General features: G+C 46.8%; 1 protein-coding gene across 1 annotated transcript; it reads left to right on the top strand.

The window, feature by feature from the left end:
* Window positions 1–1,300: 1,300 nt before the first annotated feature.
* SNX1 (sorting nexin 1) lies at window positions 1,301–24,229 on the top strand. Its single transcript, XM_006260908.3, has 15 exons — window positions 1,301–1,529; window positions 10,930–11,047; window positions 12,457–12,596; window positions 13,165–13,231; window positions 14,381–14,424; window positions 17,098–17,239; window positions 17,932–18,010; window positions 19,025–19,100; window positions 20,575–20,688; window positions 20,866–20,959; window positions 21,476–21,681; window positions 21,945–22,088; window positions 22,511–22,591; window positions 23,142–23,213; window positions 23,791–24,229. The coding sequence occupies exons 1-15, from the start codon at window positions 1,401–1,403 to the stop codon at window positions 23,839–23,841; spliced, it is 1,557 nt and encodes a 518-aa protein (XP_006260970.1). The 5' UTR covers window positions 1,301–1,400; the 3' UTR covers window positions 23,842–24,229.
* The last annotated feature ends 1,865 nt before the right edge of the window (window positions 24,230–26,094 follow it).

Below are 26,094 nucleotides of genomic sequence, written 5' to 3'. Positions count from 1 at the left end.
TGAGCTGGCACCGGCTTACGCAGAGCTCATATGCTCTAGGTGCCAGATGCCAAGAGAGGACTATGGCAGACAAGTAGAAAGAAAAGCAATGCCCTGGACACTGCACTGTTCCACAGTCATGTCTGGCCATACCTGCTGTTGCTTCCTGCTGAGGTACTACTTACTCCATTAGCTCTCTGTGAAAGTCTCTGTCAGTGGCAGGATTAGCATCCATGAATTCAGTTGTTCTCAACCTTTTTTGCACCAGGACCCATTCGTAAGCAGCCACGGGTAGTCCCGGCCCAGTGCCACTCGCTCCCAACACACTGCCCCCAGGCCCCAGCCCCAGGTGTGCGGGGCAGCAGGCAGCCCCCCGCAGGCTGGAGCTCTGCCAGTCTGCAAGGGAAAAGCCAGTTTCCCATACTTTTCTCCTTTAAAGGAGAATCCATTTTTTAAGTTTGTTCACATCCCTTTCATATATTCTTGTGACCCCCTTTTGCATCGCGGCCTACGGGTTGAGAAACAGTGCGCTAATTCACCGGTCCCCAACCCGCAGCTTGCGGGCAACATGCCGCTGTGGCTCCCAGCAAGTTCTGCTTTCCACCGAGATGAGTCCATTGAGGCCGAGGGGGAGCAGCCCAGGGGGTGACTGGCTCCCCGGTGCTGCAGGCGGGCCGGCGCACCTGGGCCCCGCTACACCACGTTCAACCAGGCCTGCCAAAGCCCAAGGCAGCGCATGGAGCTGAGCTCTGGGGAGGGGGTGTCTTGCACCAGACCAACTTCGGTTATCAAAAAATTTTAATTGCACACTGCCCGGCACACGCGCCCTCCCCGCGCACAGGAGGGGGCAGAGCCCGCCCCATGCCTTGTACAGCAATTGTCTAGACCAGCAGCTCCTGACCTGTGGCAGGTACCAGGGAGCCTGTCGGCCGGACACACTAACAAATTTATTACAATTGCTTTAGATGACAAAAACGTGTTGATAACACCCAACCCGCCCCGCCCCGCCCCGCACGGGTGGTGCCAGTTTGCGCGACCCACTGCTCGATATATAGAGACGCGCACAGGCTGGAGGAGGCGTGGCTCGCCCAGGGCTGCAGCTGCCATTGGCTGCCTCTGTCCCGGAAGCACAAGCAACCAATCAGACGGGAGAGGAGCTGGGCTTCCCGCTCTCCACCCAGAGCGACCCCGCCTCCGCTCTCGCCTCAACCCCGCCCCCATCGGCGCTCCCGGGGCCGTGGCCCCGCCCACCGCGGCCTTGCTCTGGCTTTCTGCCGCGGCCCCGCCCACCGCCCGCGTTTCCGGTGCGTGGCCGCGGCCCCGCCCCCGCGGCGGCGGCGGCTGCGGCGCCGTCCCCATAAGGCGCGGGCGGCGGCTCCGCCCCAGGTGTCCGGAGGCGGAAGTGGCCTCGGCGCACGGATATGGCGACGGGCAGCGCCTGCGGCTCCGACCCCGACCTCGATCGCAGCCCCGGCCCGGCCGAGCGCCTGCCCCCACCCTTGCCGGCCGCTGACAGTGACGCGGAGGGCGAGGATGTCTTCACCGGCGCTGTGAGTCCGCGCTGGGCTGCCGGGGCCGGGCCGGGGGTGCGGCGGGAGCTGCCCGGAACTGCTGCCTCGGGGGAAGCGGCTGCAGCCCGGGCTGGCACGAGCAGGCCTCGCTCCCCTGGGCCCGGCGCCCTTGCGCCTGGCGGGGGTGGGCGACCCCAGCGTTGCCTGCGCGGAGCCTCCTCCTGACGCGTCTCCCAGCTGCCCCTGCCACACCTGTTCCCCGAGTCCCGCAGCCGGCCGGCCCGGCCCGGCCCGGGGAGGGGAGAGGAGGCGGGGAGCATCCCTGCTTGCTGCCCCCAGGCCTGTGGGGGGGGTCTGGCACTTCCAGTGTAGGCTGCACGCTGCGAAAGGGACTCGGGGAGGAGGGTGCTCACTTGCCTGCTGTAATCTGGTAGCGTCACGGGGGTCACCGTTCGCGGGGGACTGTGGTGCCTCGAGATGAATTGCTTCGGGCCCCTTGCCCCATCAGGCCTGTGGCTCTAGTTTCTGTTCCCTGCTGCTGCTTCCACGGTCTGTTGCGAGAGGCACTGATCTTAAAGCTTATTTCACAAACTCGACTGCATTGGTGCTAAATTTCTTCTTTAAGGTGACGTGTAGGGGAGGGGGGAGGAAGCTTGTGTGTAAAGGGCTCTTGGAAATGTCTCCCTGTACCCACATATGGAGCAGAGTTCAGGCTTTTTGAAGACTAAAACGTATGTGAGGCTAAGCTAGTGCAAATAACGTCAAGAGTGAAGGTAGAACAGCTGAGGGTTGGGCGTGGATTTCTCTGTAACGGCTCTTCTGTACTTTCTGGCTAGGTCACTGGCTCACTGACTCTCTTGAGAGAGAAACTTCAGTCAAGCCTCTCCTTGCCCAGTTAAGCTGGAAGCTCGTACAGAAAGAACCTGAACGTGCGGCCAGAGTTGACATTCCTGACTTCTTAGACTGTCTTTTAACCCTGTGGTGGACAAGGCTAACATCTGAAGCGCTTAACTACCCTTTTTGTAGGGGAAGCAAACACAAGCTGTACCTGTGTCCTCGTATAACCCATCAAAGTCTGATTCTCTGCTGGTCTCAAAACAGACTTCACAACTGAGCAAAGCTGCTTCCTCCTTGAAAAGACCTGTCCTTCTGCAGTGCTGGGACCAGGGAGCTGTTGTCTCCTGGGAGATGCTTTTTGGGGGGAGGGTGTTTGTGCTAAAATTCCTGGGAAAACTGAGGACCATGTGAAACTAACTCTGGGGGGAATCTTTTTTGCTTTGCTATGGACCGTCCTTAGCATTGCTGACACCGTCTTCTGAAAGCTTTTTTTTTAAAAAGCTTCTGCAGGAGCATTTCTAGCTCTTCTACTAAAACTGCATGAACCAACTAGCTGGTCCTACAGAGATTTGGTTTGGGGTAGAAATAGAACCTGGGCATCTTTTTAAGAAAGTTTTGTTATGGATGCAGGGACTCTGTCAAACAGTGCCTTGGCAGGCCAGGTCTGGTGCCAGGCCTCTGTTGCTCACAGCCTTGCCAGTAGCAGTCAGGGCAGATATGACCAATCTGTTTCCCAGCTAATGGGGAAGCTTGTGGGCTTTTGTACAAACATTTCTGCTGCTCTTTGCACAGCAGATGTGAGCACTAGAGCCTTATTACATGCACCTCAAAAGAGATGGTGAAAGTGAAGTGGGCAACCGTCTCCCACACAGGTAGGAGAGAGAGCTGCTTCCTCTCTTCAGCAGCTAGAGGGGGTTGGTGCATTGAACTTGATGCCTACTGACTAAAGACTGATGTGGAGAGGAAGCTTTCTAGCCTGGAGAAGATGCAGTAAGTTTCCCCAGACCTTGCAGCACCTGTATTTCTGGAGCCTGTCCAGTTGCTTCACATTAGGGCTAAGCATACTTCCCATTTTGGCCCTGTCTCTACTAAGCAGTCTTCAGAGCTTCCCACTGTTTGCCTACACCCTAAACAACAGTGATTACACCAGAGTAACTAAATAGACACCAGCATAACATCTAGAATTGGACATGGGGCCAGCTCTCTAAAGGCAGCTGTTCACAGACACTACTACAGTACCTGTCCTATAGGTGCTAGGGACTGGTTACTTGTCTGTGCTGAGGAATAGCTGCCTTGGCAAACTTAACTTGACACACCACACACCTGCTTTTACAGTTGTCTCAGTTCTTCTGAGTGGTAGCTCTATCACAAAGTGAAGTGACTTATGTTGGTGTTGGCTTCACTTCTATCCCCCAGTAAACTCAAAACACTTAAATGTGTTGTCTACACTCTCAAACCTGCCCCTCCAAACAGGCCATCTCACTGCTGAGGAAGCCTCTCTGCTTTCTTCAGGAGACATTAGGTACCTCTGGAAGGACACTTGAATTTTGGTAATGGAAGTGGTATGAGAACCTACATAACAATGTGTGGATGGTCTGCTTCTGACTTGAGGTACCTTCTGTATGTATGCCCTTTTGCAAGCCTGCTCTGATCAGATTTAGAAGGGCTACTGCCCAAGGCTGACACTTCCAACCTTAGTGACTTCTGGACTGGAGCTGAAGATCTCTGGGGAAGTAGAACTCTTCTAAACTAGAACAAGGCATCTCTTTAAAACTAATTCTGCATTAAGGGAATTCTACAGTTGCAACCATGAGCTTGAGAGCTAACTGAACAATTGGCAGCCAGAAATACCCCTAGAGACTTGCTTTCTCTGACTGTTAAGTCCTAGCTCTTCATTGAGGATATTGGTAATTCAGATTTGTCCCCCTGGGCCTTGGTAGGAGAAACAAAGCTCCTTAAGTCTCTATGTATATAGTAGCCTTCTAGGCAGGCAGTTCATCTCACTGAACTGGGATTACTCATGTGGCTAGAGTATCAGTCCTAACTGGCTCTTGCTGATAAGTGGTAGTAGAGGCTCAACCTTAGCAGTTGCTGCTGTACAGATCACTGAGAATGTTCTTTGCAAACTTGAGTGACATGTTCTGCTCACTTCCTCCCAAATTACATGAACTGCTACTTGCAGTTCTCTTAAGGGCTGAAAGGCAGCCTTATTTAGCTGTACAGGACTCAACTGGCTCAGATTTGTTGGTAACAAAAGGGCTTTTATCTAAAGTCTCCTAGCTAAAACAGAGCGCAGTGAACTGAGCAGTTCTCTTCCTGTTTGCACAGCACTTCAGTCTGGCTAGTCTGCAGTTAACCTGTGACTTAATGCATGGCTGAGCATGCTGCCATCTATGCTTTTGAATCTCCAGGTTCTTGGAGGAAAGTCTAGTTCAGCTTTTTTTTGTTTGTTTGTTTGTTTTGTCTTTAACTTTTTGCAGTCTTCAGCTGACTGCATCTTCATCACTTCAGCTCCTGACTGGTTAAGTAGTGGTGGGGAAAGTGAAACACTGGTTCATTTGGAGGCTACCTGTCTAGACAAGTGGGCTAGGATGCCTTGGGACACAGTTACTTGGGTCTTGAAACTCACAGGCTAGGACTGATCCATCTGGTCAACTGTGACACTGGGTGCTGTTGACAGAAGATGCTAGCAGATGTTTAAAACAGTTGCAAAATTCTGTACAGCTGAATCCAGGAAGAACACTGGCCTTTGGTGATAGGAACTTATGCAGCAGAATGCATGTGGGTGGACACAAGCTCTTGCCTTTCACCTAATGTTGCTGTTGGTGAGTGTCCTGTTCCAGTTTTGATAAAATGCTTGCTAAAGCACCTGTGGTAATTATAAGCAGTAGCACTTGGTAATGTCTGGACACTATTGGCCTGTCCTCCCAGGCTGAGAGAATCTCAATAGCACAGGGCAAGTGTGGGGTGGGGGGGTCATAGTGAAGAACTAAATGGAGGCTTAGTGGTGAGTAGAAACCCCTGTTCTTAAAATTCATCAGGATAAGATGAGGTAACTGCTTGTTTAAAAGTTAGCCACTGCATTGGCTGCAGGTGAAGTAGTTGCTTCTTGAGCATCTTCAGACTGGGGTTTTCAATTGCTATAGGTAACCTTCCTCAGCAGTATGCCAAACCTGGCAAAATGTCTGATAGACAAGACTCGGCCTCGAGGAGAGCATACAGAATCTGTCACTAGCGCTCTACCCTGCCTTGTATACCTTGTCCACTTAATTTTATATTGGTAGTTTGACTAATATCACTGGGATTAAGATAAAGATCTGAGAGAAGAACTACTACAGGAAATTGGAGCAAGGAGGTATGAAATTTCGTAACTTCCTTTATGGGCCTTGCAGCCTTTCATGTCTTGGACAAATGTTTGAGAGTGCTGTATTAAAGAACTGATGCGCAAAATCCCTACTGAACTATAATCAAACTCTCAGTGTAGAGGTTGCAATAACTTTTTATTGCAGGTGGGCTGCAATTTGGGTTGTATGGTTTAATGCAAGACTCATCTCCCACTAATAACTTGATACAGCTGTAGTCTTCTCTCACAGAGAAGGAAGAATAGTTCTGGCCAACAGTCTTCATGGAGGTCTATATAGACTTGTAAGTATGTATAACACTGATACATGAGCATGGCATAAAGGCTAAAGTAATCTTTAGTGTGGGGCTGGCCATCTGGCTGCAGTCTGAGCACTTCCATTTTTGCTCCAAAACTTCACTCTTTAGGCCTTGTGATGACTCAGTTTTGACTGACTGAATGTCTGGTTTGAGCTTGTTCATAGTCGGAGTAACCCCCTGCCTTGTTAACTGCATTTGGAGGTCTTAAACTTAGAAAGTAATGTTGCTAAAAGCAATATTCATCCACAATAGTGATACAGTGCATTCCAGCCCACCTCCAACTCTGAGGGAAACTCGGAAGAAGAACAACTAGAAAGAAAAAGCAGTGCTTTTTAAGCATAATACCACTGAATGTTTCTGAATTACTTTACACATACTTGTTCTCCACTTCAGTTAATACCCACAAGTTTTTCACTGCTGTCAGTGGAAGGGTGCTGCAGGCGTGGAATCCTAGTTCTAGCTGCAACTTGCGAACATCCAAAAATGGAATCTGACCCTCTGCATAACACTGGGCTGCGCTGTCGTATCTGAAAAAGGACCGAATGCCTAGCCCTAGTACAGATGTGAGGCCACTCAAAGTGTTTTGGCATGTAGTGTTCACCTTCAGCTGGCTACGTTTCTGCTGGTCCTCCTGCCTCTACTGATTGCTGGCTTGTGCAAACTGTATTGTCCTCAGCAGCTTGCTGGATGCCTGATCTAGCTGTCAGTTCAGGAGTCCTGCTGTATAACTGCAGCCCCCAACACTGCTGGACTGATGCACCATAAAACCTTGTTCTTTGCCAGATGATGTACTGGAAGTGTATACAGCTGATTGCATAAGTATGTGCTGGAGTGCTGCCTGTTGAAATAGCTGTGTATGTGGGTTTCTAACTTTTTTTTTTTAAGGAAGCAACATTCATGTGGTGCTGACACATTTGGACATGCTGTCTCAAGTCCAGCAGCTTCTAAGCCACTGGAATGGCAGTAAGGTGATGGGTAGTGAGCCAAAAAAGGTACCCAGTGCCTGGTTCAGGGAAGTGGCACTCAAAGTAGAATTGATGGAAACTTGGCTGCCATGCTCCCAACCTGTGCATCTCTGTGGAGAGGGCAGTCTCTTTTTATGCTTCAGTTCTTTCTTCTGTGCTAAGCTCTTTGCCACATCCCACTGCTTGAGTGTCCCACCAAACGCAATGAATCTGAGTCATAAGGGGAAGAGGAATTATTTGACTCTTCATATTTCTGGCTGACTACTGAGGGCTTGGCTAAAATGAGTTTCCCTGTCAATAGGGTCCCTTAAGACTGAATGGATTTAAAATTCATCCTACACCAACTCATTACAAGGCTGGACTTTCATAGATTGTAAGAACAGTAGAACCCATAGAAGCTTTGAATGCATGAGGTGTTGATGCACTCCATCCATTATTGCACTATGCAAAGTATAGGAGAGGCTAAACCACTAGCATCTCTTGTAACCTAATGGAATACACACACTCAATATAAATGGCTTGGGTCTTGGCTACTTCTGAGGAGATGCCTGAGCATCATGTGGTTGGTTTCTTTAAAGCTATTGGAAATTGGGCTCATCTTTAAAGCCCAATAGAAGCTTTCAAATCTAACCTGGTTACTGATGAGAACTGATCTACTTAAGTACTGGCACAAGATAAAGTTGAAGTGATCCTTGATATCTGCCTCCCAAAACAGACTTATTCAAGGTATTTTTGGCTCTAGTTCTCACTGCTTTATTAGGGAATAAAAACAACATGAACAGTACAGGGTGAGGGGGGGAAGATATAAATTGGCATCTGTTGGAGTAGATCTTTATATAGAAAGCTCCATGAATGCATTTGATGCTGGGGTTCTGTACTTAGACCTATGGCTCTTAGTCACAAGACCTACATGAATCTTGACCTTTTTTCCATAAATTTCTAGCACACATTTTTTTGAGTGCAGAGCTCAGCAGGGAAGAAACAGCTATGCAGTGATTTTTTTTTTTTCTTTTTTTTCCAGGAGTCTAATGACCTAGAGCCATAGATTTGAGGCAAAAAAACTGAACCATCCATCTTACTGCAGCACTAACTCCAAACCCTGGGCTCTAAGACAGTGGTTCTTGACCTTTTTTTGGGAGCAGAACCCACTTGTAAACATGGGCTAGTCCAGCCTGCTGCCTGCAGGCCCCAGCCCCCCAGTGTGGGAAGGGGGGGGCAGTATGGGATATGGTGGAGGACAAGCAACCCCTTGCAAGCTAGAACTGACAGCCTGCAAGGGGGAAAGCCACAGTTTCCCATCTTTTGTCTTTTAAAAGAGAATCCATTTTTAAAGCTTGTTCATAACCCTTTCACATATTTCTTGTGACCGACTTTTGGATCATGACCCCACAGGTTGAGAAACTACTCTAGGAAATGCCTTGTAAATGGAGGACTCAGATGTGATATCTCTTTGACACCAGGCTCGGCTAGTTTGAATCTTGCCTAGGCAGATACACAGCTGTGGAAGAAGGGTCTGTGATGCTGACCCCTTTTAGAGATGAGAATGGGCCTTCTCTGCTTGAGTAGAGTGAGAAGGGGACTCTTGCTTTCCTTGATTCTGAGATGGGACCTCTGCCACCTACACCCACTGAGATTGGCTGCATGGTGTTGGACTGACATTGCATGCAGGATGCTTTATGGTGTACCAAGGTTTCTGAATGGCTCTAATCCAGCCATGTCTGAGGCTGGCTTGCTGCAGGAACTGGGGGCCTGTTAGGGTAAGGGATCTTACTAGGCCAGGATCTAATAAACTAATCTTCAGGTGTGTTTTTAATATTTTTCTTTGTGCAGGTGTCATCATCCCTGCCTACAGAGGGACTGGAAAAGTCTTTGATTTGATCTGCATGGATTTGTTTTAGTCCAGTTCCTATCTCCAGTTAAGGTGCTGCTAGGTCAAAGCCTAGTGGTGATAAACTGGTATTGCAACTAATTCTTGATGTATCCTGCAGTACTCTGCCTTCTACAGTCCCTTGGCTAGGCTGTAGCTCATATGCCTGATAACTGGAATTGGAGGCTTCCTGCTGGATGGTCAGAATATTTCCCAGCTCTGTCATGCAAGGAAATATGAACTTGCGCCAATCTAGCAGACTCCCCCTTCTCTCTGCATTCAGTGGCTTAACATGAGCAGTTAGGTTAGGCCTCCGCTTCCTCCATGCCCCTAGAGAAATGGATGCTACGTGTAATAAAACCGCTTGCATGTTTCCTGTCCTAGTGCTAAATCTAACTGCCTAGTTAATGTTTCTCCAGCCCTCACTCTGTGGCCACCCTACTTTATAGGGAATGGTGATACCCGTTTTGGAAGTAGAATGTTCTCATCTCGCAACATGACATCACTTGGACTAGCCACTGCTTTTGGACTCGGGGCTGGGTTTTTTTTCCTTCCCTACTGACTTGCTTTCTTTCAGTCCCGTCTCCTAGTGTCAAACAAAAGATGACCCTATTGCTTGCCTGTGACTTCTTGCCTGCAGTACTTCTTGCGTACAAGAAGAACTGCAGTGCTGTAACAATAGAGAATTCATTTAGCTTGCAGATGTGTAGTTGGCTATCTCCTGTTGAGGTAGCCTGTATACTGTCACCATTCCCCTGAAGGTGGGAAGCAACCTCTGGGTTGCCAGGTCACTCATCCTAGTTCATTCTCTCACCTGCTTGCAGGCTCTGCTGTGGATGAAACAGGCTGTCGCTTGCATGCCCTCACTCTGGGTTGGATTCCCCCTACTGACAAACTGGTGCTGTCTGACACTAGAAGGTGCATAGGGAACTTGAGTGAGCTCTGGGTCTTAAAAGACACATGTACAGCATGATGTCCCTGTATTGGGGCTTGGTGTCAGCTTCAAAAGCTGACTGTATAGCATGGCTCTGAAGCAAAATTGCAAAGAGCTTGTTCTGAACAGTGCAGCCTTGTCTCAGCCTCTGTAGGATTGTTCTGGGAAGAAATATGCTTCAGCCTTGTGTAGTTCAGGCTGTTTCACTGGCATAGTCCCAGCTTCAAACCATGCCCAATGAGCAGAAAATGCATATGCTTCCTTGCAGCAAGTATTGAGAGTGTTGCTGCTTAGTCTGTCAGACTGTACTAGACTGCTCTGTTTTTGAAATGGGACTAAGAAGTTTCCAGAAGCAGGGATACAGCTTGTATGAAACTTGTGTGGCAGTTCCTCTAATGGTGGCAGCAATTGCAGTGTTTAGTGTAGACAGAGCTGAAACAGGCATGGTCATCTTGCCCCCTCCTGTAGACCTGCCTTGAGCCTAGGGAGTTGCACAGTGGCAAAATAAGTGCCTCTGCCTACCTGTGGTGCCTGATGATGAGTAGGGCATGGTGCACTTGAACTCTAGCCTTTCTAAATTACTGGGCTGCCTGATCAGCAGGGGCAGTGTCTGGCATCTGCCTTAACTGCTGCTCATACTGAATTTTTCTGTAAGCTAATAGTTGGTCCATTGGGAAACAACAGTGCTAGATGCCTAACTGCAGCAGCTAGTTCAGTGCCGTGTCAGTTGTATTGAAGATGAGTAATAAGGACACTCATGGCAGTTTAAGAGCACTTCTATTTTCCCCTCAGCTAAGAGGACAATTTTAAGTGTAGAAAGCTCAAAACTGTAGTGCTGGGTGTAGTCGGCAGCTTGAATTGGGCAGCCTTACACAGCCATGCTAGATGCATTCCTGCTCCTGATTCTCCATTATGCTGCTCCCCTCCCTCTTCAACTCTAGAATCCTTTCAGTCTTGCCCTGCATTTAGAAACCTGATGGTCATGACCTGACGGAGTGTGGCTCTTCCTGTGGCAAAGCAAAGTGATTCCATGTGGTCAAGTCAAAGCTGTCTTAGGCTCAGTGAGGTATCCAGGGAGACTTGTTGTCTGGGGGACTGGAGTTACCCCCTTTGCATGTGCCATCTCCAGGCAGCTCCTGCTGCCCATACTGACAGTCTCTCTCTTTCTCTTTTCAGAGCAAACCCATAGTATCCAAGAGGGAATCTCCTCCCCTTTCTCCTCCTCTGCCAGTGACCAGCAGCTCCAAAGAAAATGGTGTTCATGTGGAGCAGGATGACCAGGACCTATTTGCAGGCAAGTTCATATATACTATATGCTTTTATTGTACTGGGGTGGAAGGTGTTCTCTAGAGCTGCAGGAGACTCCAAAATCTAAATGTTTATCTAGAGGCACTTGGAGAAGAGGTATTGCAGTAAGCATGATGCCTGTAAATTGCTGCTTGTTCTAGTCATGTTTAAACATGCGGTTAAAAAGCTCCTCTGGCATTGAAGCAAGGGCGGGGGGAAGGGAAGATAGGAAGCCATCTGCCTATACTGCTGGAAAAAGATTCCTACTTAGTGGGTCCCACAGGAAATGGGTTCATCTAGGAACTGCTTGGTGAGTAGAGAGGCTTAAGTGATAAAGAACATGAACTTATTTGGGAAGATAAAAGTAAACCTTAATATGCCCTGATAGAGCATGCATGCTGTTCTATACCAGCAGCAGGAGCTCAAACTCTCCAGTCAGCTCCAAGTGCTACCAGGTAGAATCCTAGAGGCCTGAGGGGGAACCAGCAGTACAACAAGTCCATAGACTTGCATGAACTACTCAAGTGTGGCGTCTCCTTGAGGAGAAGGAGTCAAGGAGGCAGAAATCTTCAGCCTCTCTGCAGCACTTTGGAAAAGTTGAAAGTGATCCTGTACCACCACCTGATCCTGAAGGCCATGCCCTTGCTAGAGACTTTCTACAGGCTGACCTCTGCCTTGTGCCAGTGTGCCTCTCATCAGGAAAGTCTTTATAGAACAAAGTTTCCAAGATAATTTTTCTGCTGCCTCCCACCCCACCAAAGCATTGAGTTATGACATGCCACTCTTATGTCACCTCCCACACACCCAAGCAGAGGGACTGACTGTGGTGGTGGCTGCTGCTGCTTCTAGCTTGGTGGTAAGAACTGATGTCCTGGCCATGGCATTAGTTAAGAGCTATTTGAGCTCTTCGCTTGGTTATATGCCTCCTTGTCCAAACTGCAAGCAGACATGTCTATGGATGTTGGAAGTCAAATGTTGAAACTACTTCATTGTGAGACACCCAGTGTAGATAAGTTTAACACGGGGTGGGGGGGGGTCAGCCAGTGGTACAGGAAGTCTCTGTGGCTTCCAGAAGACTGGAGAGAGAGCAGGGAACAAAGTGGAATAGCCTATTGGATGGGGCAAAGCAATTGGTGGAGGATGTGTGGCTAACCTATGGCATGCCTGCTAAAAGGGTTGGTCCCTGCTGGTCTAACAGATCTATGGGAGCTTAGGAGAAACTCTTTCCTATAGGAAAACACTTCATACAAGTAGCTTAATAGCAGGAAGACACCAAAGGGGTGTGGGGTGTGAGGCAAAATCACAAGATGTTCTGGGCAGCTTCTTCCTTGCATAAGTGCTAGCTTTTCTGGAACAGAAAGACCATTTAGTTGGAAAAGCTGCTGACTCTTCATGATGACCCTTGTCTCTTTACAGATGCCACTGTTGAGCTGTCTCTGGACAGCACCCAAAACAACCAGAAGAAAGAACCAGCCAAAGCCTCTAGCCCTGCCCCTCCACTAGAAGTCAGAGCTGTCAGCTCTTCTTCCAGGCAAGCTTCAAAGAGCTATGAGGAGGTGAGAACTGTGACTTGGCTCTGATCTCCTTCCTGTTAAACTCAACCTCTGCTACTCTGGGGTTGGAGTAAGTACAAACAGTCCCCTTCCCTCAAGGAAAGATGACTGCTGAATAGCTGGTCTAAGAATTTTAGGTGTCACTTGGATTAATCTACCTTCTCCTTCCATGGCAGCCCTGCCTGAGGGCTTAGCACTGCTTTAAAAAAACAAAACAAAAACCTCAGCTGGGGTGGGTGCTAGGATGCTGTTCTGGGGTCAGCCTGGGTGAATAATGGAGCTCGGGTTCTGCAGTGCCACTGGCTGAAGGGTGGTGGCACTGCTGTCCATCACATGAATCTAGACTAACATCTAGTCCTCTTCACTGCTGGAAGGCTCCAGCTAGAATAACTGTTCCCTGCATGGTACTTCAGTGGCACTATCTGTTCTAAGAGCAGCTTGCTTTTTCAGGGGTGGGGTGGGAATGAAGGAGCCAATAGAAGCAGCTTTTCTTGCAAAGATCACAACTGAGGCAGGCTGTAGACTTTTTTTCTAGCTTTTAATTGTCTTGCCTCTAAAATCTCCCAAACAGCTGGAGGAGGAGGAACAGGAAGACAAATTTGAGCTGACAGTAGGAGTGAGTGACCCAGAAAAAGTTGGTGAGTCTTGTCACTTCCACCCCCATATAATATGCAGAATTAGAGACTGGGAGGGAAGTTATGAGCTTGGCAGGGGACTAACATAGCTGGGCTGGAACCTTTACCTCAAATGCACAATTAATCCTCTGTCACTCACCCCCAAGCAGATCAAAGAAATGCCTTTCTCCTGCATGATTTCTCAAGAATGTGGTGATACCAATTGGAAGTTTGATAGTAGCAGATAAGAAATAGGAACTGTAGCCAGGTGCCAGTGAATGCACGTACCCTTGCCTTTCACTTGTCGGGTGTTTGTATTTTGAAGGCTATACAAGCAGATCTGCCCAAGCCATTATTGGCGTATATGGCTGTTTGGCTTGCAAATGTCATACGGTCTTCAATTAAAAGGTTCCTAAAGATCCTGACCTTTTCAGGGCTATACAGTTCAACATTCCCAGTTTTATGGAGAATTCTCATGATGACCCCAAACAAATCAATAGCTCTGGCCACTTGTAATAGGCTAAGCTGAAAGCATCTCAACCCTAGTGGCCAAGTAGGGGTAAGTCTGACATAATTACCCCTGCGAAAAGGGATGGCACATGCGTAAAGCGCTCTGATGGATTTGTCACTAGGTAAAATGACATCTGCTCTATTGGCAATCCTCTGGGCTGTGATTGAGTCTCTGAAAAGGCAAATCACATGTAGCCCATGGGGTAGGTTTTTAACTAGCTTCCTTTCAGATAAGCTGCCTCCTGCTCATACAGCCACTGAATTGTTTGGCCTTAAACAGATGTGTGGCCTCAGCCCAAATGCTGGCAGTGCAACAAGTGACTAATTGTCAGCATCCAGCTTGCTACTCTAGGAAGTACAAATGGGGCTCTGCAGCACCAAGCAGCCAGCCCTATTGTCTAATAACTAATTGGCAGCAATCCACAGCTCCTACAATGTGAGATGCAGTGAGAGTATGCTGGTACTATGCACTGCACTTGAAGTGTGACCATGCTTTTGGTGAGTTGGCATTGCCTTGAGGTTGAGCACTTGGCCAGAAATTCCAAATGCAGGTGGTCCAGATCTCTGTAGCCCCTTTCTGAAACTTGGGCTGAAACACAAGCATGAGCAGGGGAAGGAAGCCATTATCCAAGGGATTAATCTTACTTTCTTCTTATTTCATAGGGGATGGAATGAATGCCTATGTAGCCTACAGAGTCTCAACACAGGTATGTCTCCCAGTGGGGAGGAAGTGTGCTTTCACTTCTCACTTTTTTCCAAATGAAGACAGTCAGATTTTTAGCATTCTGGAGTGCTTGCTGTAAAGTGTGGAGTCAAACAGCCCCACTCGGCATGTTGTCCCCTCTTGCAGCAACCTCATGGGACCTCTGTTCTTATGGATAACCCTTGGCATTTTTGTTGAAACTACTAGTGAGATGAGGAAAAGATTAAATGTTAACAGGGAGCGCCAATACAGACTGAGCTGTGCCCTTCCACCTCTGTACAAGAGACCAAACAAGCTTCTGTTCTTGAGACTTCCTTCTTGAACTCTGCAGTTTTTAGGTCTTGTCAGGCCAATCCCTCCTGGAATAACGTTCAAACATAAGTTGTTTGACTGTATCTTTAATGGTTAGGAAGCAGGTTTTGAGTATTTGGAGCGACTCCTACCATGTGCTTGATCTGCAACTGTTCCTTTTTAGATGTTCCTAGCCTGGATTTGAGTTGCTTAACACCCATCTGCTGTGACCTGAAACTAATGGGAGTTGATCCTGGGCTGCTTGGGAATAAGACACTTGTATGGTTTCTCTACAGGCTTGCCAGAACTGTTGTCTGTCCCACAGTAGGTGGTGCTGTTCAGTCAATGCTTCTTGTACCTTTTGTTTGGCATGAGCAACTCTAGGCTGAGCCATCACTTCGGAGCTTTGCTTTTGTATTTCATTCTGCTCACTTGAAGCTGAAGAGGCACTGCCTCTTCCCTACTACTGAGGTCCTAGTAACTCTAAGTTACTGGTATACCACCATATTACAGGAACCTCCTGCTTATAGTAGCCTTGCCTTTTTTTGTCTTGACCTGAACTGTTGTGAGGCTGCTGAGTAGACTACAGAAGCAGATTCATTTTGACTGTGAAGCTTAACACGTGAAGTTCCCTGTCCTGACTTAAGAACAGGATGACTAAGGGAGCAGAGGTAGCTCATGCACTAGCTTGGAGGCTTCTGGCGAACTGAAGTAACTTCAATTTCAGTGGTAGTGTTGGTCCAGGAAAAATGAGGCCGGGGTTCTCATGGGATGATTCATTCAACAAAAATAATATAGTTGGGAGGGAAAGAGGTGATGCTTTGAATACCTGTATACCCTTCCACAGTGATCCTTGAAAGCTCACCTGTCCCCCGCGGCTGTGCAGCTGATCCAATAAAAAGATACTGCCGCACAAAATCCTTGCCTCTGAATTCAGTGTCACTAGGCAGATTATAGCCCAAGTCTGCCTTGATTTTAATGCCTTGAAACTCATGGCTACTGTAGTCTCCACAAAGCTTGTCAGTGGGACTGGCACCATCTGTAGTGGTTGCTATGCTGTCCATCAGAAGCTTGTACTCCCTGGCTTCTGGTGAGCTTTGCTACATAACTGTCCCCTTCTGCTGCCCAGTAGGAAAAGCCCTTCCCCATCCTTCATGAGTGCAATGTCTTCCGGAAACCATACATACCCACTTATTTGCAGCCAAGGTGCTGCTTTTAGCTTGCCATGAATATGTTGATGCTTGGAGGGGGAAACAAACAAAAAAAACAAACACTTTCATGAACTAGAAAGGTCACACAACCTAGTAATACTAGCATTTCTTAACTGAAAAGCTACTCTAGCTTGGTATCCACTCCATAACATCAAACTACTTGTACAGGTAAAGTCTGTCCCCAGACACTCAGCTAGGAGTAAAGAAAGGTCTAGATGGAGTGATGAAATGGGAATAATTTAACGGCAGATGGAAGCCCAGAGCACTAGATTCCTCAGATGCCAATTGATCTCTGAGGACAAACAGCAGATGCAGTGGTGGCTGTCTAGAGACTAGATTATAGGATGGTTTTATTTCTGTTTTTTCTCCCCCCTCCCTACAGCCTGTACAGAAGATGGTCTGTTTAAAAACCTACTTTCCTAGGAGTGTGAGGAGAGCATGCACACTCTACCAGTGTGTGCACAGTGGGTTGGAGACTACTTACTGTACTTCTGTCACTCTTCAACAATCCCCTCTGTCAGAAGTCCCTCAGCCTAGTCATTGTGTGCTTACGACTTCAGCTGTCTCTCTCTAAGCATTTCCATGTTAAAACAATGCTAGCCACTTCAACTGGTAGTGTTACCATAGCAAAGGTAGTTGGCAAGTGAGCAGGTCCCTAGTCAAGTGACTGCCTGACATTGTTCACACTTTCTTCCCTTTGATCAGTATCGCACACAATTATATAATAAAAATAAAAACCCTAAGGCTGTGTGCATCCTAATTAACTTGCAGCTATTTCCCTCCCCCACTTCAGACTGCTTACAAGGTAAGAGCACAAGGAAAGAAATGATGAGTAAATGTGTGGCAATGTATTGTTCTGCTGGTAACCTAAAGACTACTATGATAAAACTGACAATCTATCTAGGGGTGTTGCAAAGAATGCCCTAGCCCTGATGGTAAGCTGGGTCCTTGATGTTTAGTTGGAGTAAGACCAAGCATGTTCAGTTGTTTAACTCCTCCATGGAGGTAAATTCTGAAGGGTGGGAGAGTACATCTATAGAAAGAGCTTATCCTCCCTTGTACCCTGTAGTGGGGGAGGGGGATAAAATTCTAGCTGAACTTCATAGACTTGCCATGGATCTTGTGCTAAACAAGCTGCACTGTAGCAAGCCTTATCTCTCGTCTCTCTCCCCCAGACTAGTTTACCTATGTTCAGAAGCAAGCAGTTCTCTGTCAAGAGGAGATTCAGTGACTTCTTGGGTCTGTATGAGAAGCTGTCAGAAAAGCACTCACAGAATGGATTCATAGTCCCACCACCCCCTGAGAAGAGCTTAATAGGTGAGTGGTGTCCTGTAACTTCAAGATAGTTTGTCTAAAAGTTGAAATTGGTTCTGTAACTTTCCATGAACATGTAGATGTGCCAAAACTTATTGGCAGACACACATGGAACCCTAAGTCCATAATGGATGAATGCAGAGTCCTGCTTTCTGTTAACAAGTATCTGTCATAATACTGATTTCTGAGCAACCACTTCCCCATGGGATGGTAGCAGTACACATGAGAACTTAATACTGTGACTTCAAAGTCCAACACTTAGTTCAGCCAGAGAGCTTGAATTATAACTTAACAAAGCCAAAGGCTTTTGAGCCAACTTGCATTATCAAATTCTGGAGTAAGCAGTAAGCAACAGCCACAGCTAGGTGACTTTTTCTTGCCATGTAGCAAGGGCAAGAGGTTTGTTTTGTTTGGGTTTTTTTTGTTGTTTTTTTCAGTGTTCTCATTGGCTTGCCATTCACACTAAGCTCACAATGAGTTGACCCTCTAAAAGCCTGCCTGGAGTTGGTCCACCAGACTTCATGAATATCCTCCACTCTTACCTGTTTCTAATAACATGCCTCAGCCTTTCCTGTTTACTACTGTTGTTGCAAAATCTTGACGGCTCTTGTCTGGAATAGTTTCCTGCCTCTTATCATCCTCCCACACTTGGAAACTGTGCATGCTGTTTAAACTAAATATCTCTCTGATTCCAGGAATGACCAAAGTCAAAGTTGGGAAAGAAGATTCCTCCTCTGCAGAGTTTCTAGAAAAAAGACGGGCTGCTTTAGAAAGGTACGGATCAGTTCCTTGGAGGCGGTGAGCTCTGTCAAGAGCAGCCTGCAGCCACCCCAGCACTAATCAACATGGATGCTTTTTGAGTGGGGAGTGAACTTTGCAGGCTTGCGGGGATGGGGAATTGGAACTACTACTCCCCTTGCCTAGATTTTCAATAAATTTTTGGATTTGCTATTGATGAGCAAGACTAAATTTCAACTGACTGTCTTAATATTCAGCTTCTCCTCTTCTCCCCCTGCCATGTACCAAGACTTTAAAGATCATCACTCTTTTCTTTAAGTGAAGAGTCCAGACAGCACTGCTCATTGTGCCTTTTAGTAAAGACAAATATCTAATTTAACTATTTTGTGATTCATTGCTTTATCGAATGCACACTAGAAACCTTGAAGGAATATGAACTAAAACCAAATGAATAAGCTTTCAAATAATGCAGAAGAGGGCTAGGAAATGACATACGATGCTGTTCAAAATGGTAGTGAAACTGGGGTGTCTTAATCCTGCCAAAACACTGTCTGCATGTGGCAGATGAGAGATGGTTGAGAAGCAGATTCTTGTAATGCATCATTGTGTAGCTGCATGACCCTTTGAATTTAAGATTAAGATAACCCTTTTTCTTTCTAAGGAGACTGTAGGAGATTCTCAGTCTTCTAAGTCAAGACTGGTGCTTACAGACCTTCTGTAACTCAAGTCTCCAAATTATTGCCTGCAATTCTTGAACAGGGCCACTGTAGGAGGTCAGACTAGATTATAAAGTTCCTTCTCATCCTCTCACTAAGGAAATGAGGCCAACTAGAAGTGCTTCTCATTCAGGCAGGGAGGACAGCTTGGCTTGTGACTGGACTAACCAATCGGGTATAAGTGCAGAACTACACACAACAGTTCTACTATAATATGCTGTAGTGGACTGCCAAGGCATGTCATACAAACTTTCCACAGAGGTTTGGTCAAACTAGTGCTGCTGGAGCTAAAAAGGTCCTGTCTGATGATCAAAATTTGTGTTCTCATTCTCAGGTACCTTCAAAGAGTAGTCAGCCACCCAACCATGCTACAAGATCCTGATGTCAGGGAGTTCTTGGAGAAAGAAGAGGTTAGTGAGTAAAGAAGATGTGCAGATCTTTTCAGTTTTCTGGAAGGAGGATAGAAGCTCCACATGAAGCTTCAAAGGAAGTGGTGAACTCCCTAAAGGAGTTAATGGAACTTAATTACATGCTAAACTAATCCCCCATGTACCCTCTGCCCTCCTCTTTCAAAACTGTTGGTATTTTTGCTTTCCACCTACTTCTTCTTCTCTTAAGAACTCATAAGGCATTGTAATTACAAAAATCTAATTCCTTCAGCCATTAACAAAACCAAAGGGAGGGGAAGATACTTAAGGATGTGATGAAACCAGCATATCTGGGACTTGGATGGAACACTAAACAAATGTGGTAGAAGCATGGCTTAGGACCTGGAACCAGAGATGAGGCAGTTGATTCTAAGCTGCCAGGGAAAGAGCATGTCTTCCAAACCAGTAGTCCTCTTATATGAGAGATTTGTACTCCAGAAATTCAGATTTGATCATCTGATTTCAACTGGGTGCCCAAGGCTCACTAAAAATAGTCTGTAGCCTCTAGCTTCTAAAAGTTAGTCTTCTAAAGTAAATGTTTTTTTCTTTTGATTATCAGTCTCTTGACTCAATCTCTGGGTTTATCTTGTGTAAACATGTATACATGATTCATACAACTAGAATAATTGAGCAGCATCTGTAAAAAGAGCTTGCAGCAGCACAGGGTGTCACAGTACCCTGGCTAACGGTCATTGGTTTATAAGTTTCACTTAACAGCTGTATTCTGCTTTGTGCAAGATCCCCATTGGAGATTTGGGCAAGATCCCCCCTGTGGAGCCAGTGGGATCATCTGAAATAGTCATACAAGTATAGTGTCTCCTTGACATGGAAGTAGACCAGTACAGTAATGTTCATGGCTCGCCTACTCTGAGTAGGGCCCCTTTTAACTCTGACTAGATATATATTCTCTTCTTAGTAAAAAAAACATTCCCAAACTACAGAGCTGGTAATAACCAGCTCACTTGAAAATGGGATTGTGATGGGGGTAATATGGCCAGTCTGCAAAGAAGCAAAATCTGTTCCCTAATTCCACTGATGTATAGACCTGCTGGTTCCTGGAGAGCCCCTAAGTATCTTTAAACTGTGGGTGAATGTCTTGAGTAACAGTTTGACATGACACTGCATGACCAGTAAACAAGGCAGTAAACGACTGCAGATGTGTCCCAATGGCTCAGATAGATAGCGCTAGATTGTGCTGCATCACTAGACTGTCTTGGCCTCATCAGACTAGGTTTGTTTGTTTGTTTGTTTTTTTTAAATGTACTAAATCTGTTCCCTACTAATCATTCCAACTAAGGACTGTTACAAGTTGTGGGACTAGGTAAATGGATCTCCTATCCCAGTTGCCCTCCACTGTAATATTTCTTCTGTGTCCATACTTCATTCCAAGGAATCCAAAATTTGGCTATCACCACAAACAGAAAAACATTTGATCTCTCTTGTGCTCTCTCTACAGCTGCCCCGAGCAATAGGTACCCAGGCACTGAGTGGAGCAGGAATACTGAAGATGTTCAACAAAGCCACTGATGCTGTTAGCAAAATGACCATCAAGATGAATGAATCAGATATAGTAAGTGTTAAGATCTTCAGGGAGCTCCTGCTGTCCACTTGATTTGGATGCTTTGAAGCTGGGGGTTCTCTAACTGCTCAAAAAGAAAATGGGTTGGCTGAGACATCAGCCAGACTAGTGATTTTTGTGATTCCATTCATGGGGAATGAGCCCTGCTCTGAACTTGTCCATTTTCAGTGGTTTGAAGAGAAGCTTCAGGAAGTGGAGTGTGAGGAGCAGCGTCTGCGGAAACTACATGCTGTTGTAGAAACACTAGTTAACCACAGGAAAGGTAATCGGCCCAGAACCTGAACTACAGAATTTCAGGGTCCATATGTTTGTAGTTGGATGGGGAACCTTGTGTGGGCATTGAAATGATGTGGTTTGAGAGGACCTGCCAGATCTGCTAGCACCAGCTCTGCTAAAGGCTTCCTCCTGGCTAACTTCTGCTAGTAACAACTACCTGCAGCTGGGGCACAACAGTTCTGCTGTCTTCAAGTTTAATACAAAGTATTCACTAGCCACCTGTGTTCATACTTGTCCTCCCACAGTTTCTCTGCCAACTTGCTGCCTTTTCCTGCTAGCTAGAGTCACCTAGCTCCAAGCTACAAGGGGCAGCTGATTCCTGCTGTGGAGTAACTGGCTGTTTAGCAGACCAGAGTGGTACTTGGGAAGCCCTAAAATGCCATGAGTCCCAGTCCAGCATCCCTGGGGCTAAACGCTTTCTAGCTGGGTTTCCCTTGTATGGCACCCAGAATAATAGGCTAGCATTCTGCTAAACTGACTCTCTCTCCATTCCATCCACTAGAGCTAGCACTGAATACAGCCCAGTTTGCAAAGAGCTTGGCTATGCTGGGGAGTTCAGAAGACAACACAGCCCTATCCCGGGCACTCTCCCAGCTGGCAGAGGTGGAAGAGAGGATTGAACAGCTGTACCAGGAACAAGTCAACAGTGACTTCTTCATCCTGGCTGAGCTCCTGAGTGATTACATTCGTCTTCTCTCAGTTGTAAGGGTAAGCACTTGCATGTCTTTGCCTGGTAGACAAATGTGCCAGAGAAGGATGGTGGGCCCAAAGTCAGCTTTACATGGTCACAGCTGGACTTGTGATAAGACACCTTCCTCCATGTCTAGGTGCTATACTGGACCCAAAAGTTTGAGATCTTCAGACTCAACAGAAAAAGTCTTTCCTAAGGCTGTGACTGTGCACCCAACAGACATGCTACAACAGGGTATTAGCAGAACTTGTTCAATGTTCCCTGCATTCCATTATTGCAGGGTGCCTTTGACCAGCGCATGAAAACCTGGCAGAGGTGGCAGGATGCCCAGACCATGCTGCAAAAGAAGCGGGAGACGGAGGCCAGGCTGCTGTGGGCCAACAAACCAGACAAGCTGCAGCAAGCCAAAGAGGAGATCTCAGAGGTGAGGAGCTTTTTGGTGGCGGAGAAAAAGCTAGTGAGGCATGTCTCTAACAAAACAGGGCTGCTGTCCATCTCTGGTCTGATGACTGGATACCACTAACTACTGTGTGAAACTACCTCTTAAGTTTTCTGGTTGCAACGCCCAACCCAAGAGCTGAATTAAACCCTGCACAGTTGGCTCTTACCTTGTGGTCAAGGACAAGTGTGCAGCCAGTAAAGCTCTGCTAAAATAGCTGTAGGCTCAAGCACCAAAAAGACTTGAATGTTTTTGCCCCCAAGGGCAGCAGCTGAAAGTAATGGGGAGCATCCCTTGACACCTAATAAGTATTTTAGGTAGCAATAAGCAGCTCTTCACAGTGCCTGACCGTAGCTGGAACCGATAGCTGTAAGAGATGTCCAATGTGTCTCTTGTGCTCTTTGCAGTGGGAGTCCCGTGTGACACAGTATGAAAGGGACTTTGAACGGGTTTCTGCTGTCATTCGCAAAGAAGTAATACGGTTCGAGGTAAGAGTTCTGGTTCATGCAGTAGGCCTCTGTCTGGCAACTTGCTCAGTCTAGTGTTCCTTTCCAACTGGCAGCACTTGTTAATCCCACTGTTCCATCTGCCCAGAGTGGAACAACCCTTTCCAGGTTCCTTGCTCCTTCAGGTCTTGAATTTCAGTAGCTATACAGCGCTCAGCAGCCCTGCCTCATCTGTCAAGAATATAAAGTACTAATTTCATTCATAGTGGTTCTACTACTATCAAGTCACCTTACCTCCCTCTTTGAACAGGTTAAAAGACCTGTGTAGTGGCAGTTACGTATTGGTAATAAGTAGCCTAGAAAGCCAGTGTGGACACAACTGCCTGAACATCTTCCCAGCATGCTGATAAAAGCTCTGACCATGTGTACATCTTCCTATAATAGTTGCTGACTCGCCACAGCCAAATCTGCAGTAGTAGCAGTGAAATACAATCTAGTATTTAAAAATGCAGCATCTGCTTGTTCTTGGTTCATCACCAGCTGAGTGGCATGCAAGTTCTGGGAGGCTAAATTTTAACGTTCTCATTTGCAGAAAGAGAAATCAAGGGACTTCAGAAACCACGTGACTAAATACCTAGAGACACTATTAAATTCACAACAACAGGTAAGGTTCCTCAATTGGGACTTAAATCTGCTAGGCAAGGCTCTAGAAATGCTTATCTCTACACAAAGTTGTACCATTGTTTGAATGCGTTACTCCTGACAAAGTAATGCATGTTTCAAAGTAGTAGGTATAAAGACTTGTGCACTGTACATGCAGGATGGGCTGTTTGTCCAAGCTGGAAGCCTGCTTAGGATCCAGAAACAGCTTTACCCATCTTATGATGGTAGATGAGATTCCCTGCTAGCTTTGTAGGGACCAGTGGTGTGCTTTGCTTTGCTTTTTTCTTCATGAGATTGGATGCAGAGAACTTGGTGCATCACTCTTGACAGATAAAAGCAGGGAAGAAGGGTTTTTAAGCTTAATATTAAACTCAGATCAGGTTTGCAGATAGACAGCAGACCACTGACTTAACCCCTTCATAATGAGGGGGTGCAGATAATGACCTCATGGAAGCACAGAATCTTGCCTTCGATTATACTTTCCCAACCCCTATAAAGGAGAAAAGGTTTGTCTTGTCAATCTAGCTGTTGGGTATCACACTGCTAATTATGTATCTGTCTTGTCTTGTTTTGTGCAGCTGGTGAAGTACTGGGAAGCATTCTTGCCTGAAGCAAAGGCCATCTCTTAACCGGACCAAGCAAACCAGAGCATACCTGAACTTACTCTGCCTTTTTATACACTATACCTCTTCGCCTTTTACAAACAAACCCTAGTTTGAACACATCCTGCGAAACAGTTAGAGGTTTAACCCCCAGATGAGCAGCTTACCCAACCAGTAACTCTTCTAACTGTATATTTTTCATTTAGCTTCATATATATTTTCTTACTGAAGAGAAACTAGTTTCCTGCTTTAAGCAAAGACCTGCAGTAGGTGGCAAGTGTGGGGAGGGGGTTAATGATATATCAATATCAAATGTATATTTTTCAGGCTGGGGGTTTAGGACTCGAATAATTCTTACTCCTGCAGTGCCATCAAGATTATGTAACAAAATATTTAAAAATCAGAGCAAAAAACAGTTGACTCTAGTGTCCTTTTGTGAAATGTTGTGTGGTTGGGGAAGGGGTGTCTGACATGGCAAAAGTTGCTCTATATCAAGCTTTGGGGAAGTTGAGGGCTTTCCTAATGGCTAAGTGGAATAAGGCAGCTTTGAAGGGAAGTCCTTTCTAGAAAAACCCAGACAGTCATTCCATAGATTGTGCAAATAGTAGTGGTGTCAGTCATTTCTTGCCCCATGGGGAAGAAAAAAAAACTATCTCTTTCCTCTTGAGGCAGCACCTTTGTGTTCATACTCCTGCAAAGAAGGCTGTTCCTTCTCTGAGACCATGTCCAGGACTACCATGCAGTTTCTAAATCTTAAGGGTTATAATGAGTTCAAGTTCTATGCCCCCTGCCTCTATTTAAGCTCTGTTTGGCTGCATTGGTACCCTAGAACAAGGTGCATTTTTGGGGGGGGTTACAATTTTTGTTTGTGTGGTCCAAATAGGTCAAATGCAACAAACTAAAACCCTACCACGCTGACCCAATAAGTGACAAGGCTGCAACTGCTTCAAAACAGGCCTTCAAACTAGTCTCTGGTCACTAGCAGCATAAATCAGTCACTGATGTCACTTGGGGCAAGCCAAACTGATTCCAAATCAGTAGTTCTCAACCTCTTTTTAATTTCAAGGCACCCCTTGGATAATACCGGCTGTTTTTAATTACCTTTTTCTACAGAAAAATGGAGCAGTTTTGTTGCAAAGAACTCACTGTGGAGTCCTGTGGGGAAATTCATAGATGTTAGGGTCGGAAGGGACCTCAATAGATCATCGAGTCCGACCCCCTGCATAAGCAGGAAAGAGTGCTGGGTCTAGATGACCCCAGCTAGATGGTTATCTAACCTCCTCTTGAAGACCCCCAGGGTAGGGGAGAGCACCACCTCCCTTGGGAGCCCCTTCCAGACCTTGGCCACTCGAACTGTGAAGAAGTTCTTCCTAATGTCCAATCTAAATCTGCTCTCTGCTAGCTTGTGGCCATTATTTCTTGTAACCCCTGGGGGCGCCTTGGTGAATAAAACCTCACCAATTCCCTTCTGTGCCCCCGTGATGAACTTATAGGCAGCCACAAGGTCGCCTCTCAACCTTCTCTTGCGGAGGCTGAAGAGGTCCAGTTTCTCTAGTCTCTCCTCGTAGGGCTTGGTCTGCAGGCCCTTGACGATATGAGTGGCCCTTCTCTGGACCCTCTCCAGGTTATCCGCATCCTTCTTGAAGTGTGGCGCCCAGAATTGCACGCAGTACTCCAACTGCGGTCTGACCAGCACCCGATAGAGGGGAAGTATCACCTCCTTGGACCTATTCGTCATGCATCTGCTGATGCACGATAAAGTGCCATTGGCTTTTCTGATGGCTTCGTCACACTGCCGGCTCATGTTCATCTTGGAGTCCACTAGGACTCCAGATCCCTTTCCACCTCTGCGCCACCCAGCAAGTCATTCCCTAGGCTGTAGGTGTGCTGGACATTTTTCCTCCCTAGGTGCAGCACTTTGCATTTCTCCTTGTTGAACTGCATTCTGTTGTTTTCTGCCCACTTGTCCAACCTGTCCAGGTCTGCTTGCAGCTGTTCCCTGCCCTCCAGCGTGTCCACTTCTCCCCATAGCTTTGTGTCATCTGCAAACTTGGACAGAGTACACTTCACTCCCTCGTCCAAGTCACTGACGAAGACCTTAAAGAGTATCGGTCCAAGGACCGAGCCCTGCGGGACCCCACTGCCCACACCCTTCCAGGTCAAGACCGACCCATCCACCATGACTCTGGGTGCAGCCCTCTAGCCAATTCGCCACCCACCGGACTGTGCAGTCATCCACATCACAGCCTCTTAACTTGTTCACCAGTATGGGGTGGGATA

This window comes from Alligator mississippiensis, chromosome 11, assembly GCF_030867095.1.
Source record: "Alligator mississippiensis isolate rAllMis1 chromosome 11, rAllMis1, whole genome shotgun sequence".
Taxonomy (NCBI): domain Eukaryota; kingdom Metazoa; phylum Chordata; order Crocodylia; family Alligatoridae; genus Alligator; species Alligator mississippiensis.
The sequence above is the reverse complement of the archived record's forward strand: the minus strand, read 5'-3'. Positions and strand labels throughout refer to the sequence as shown.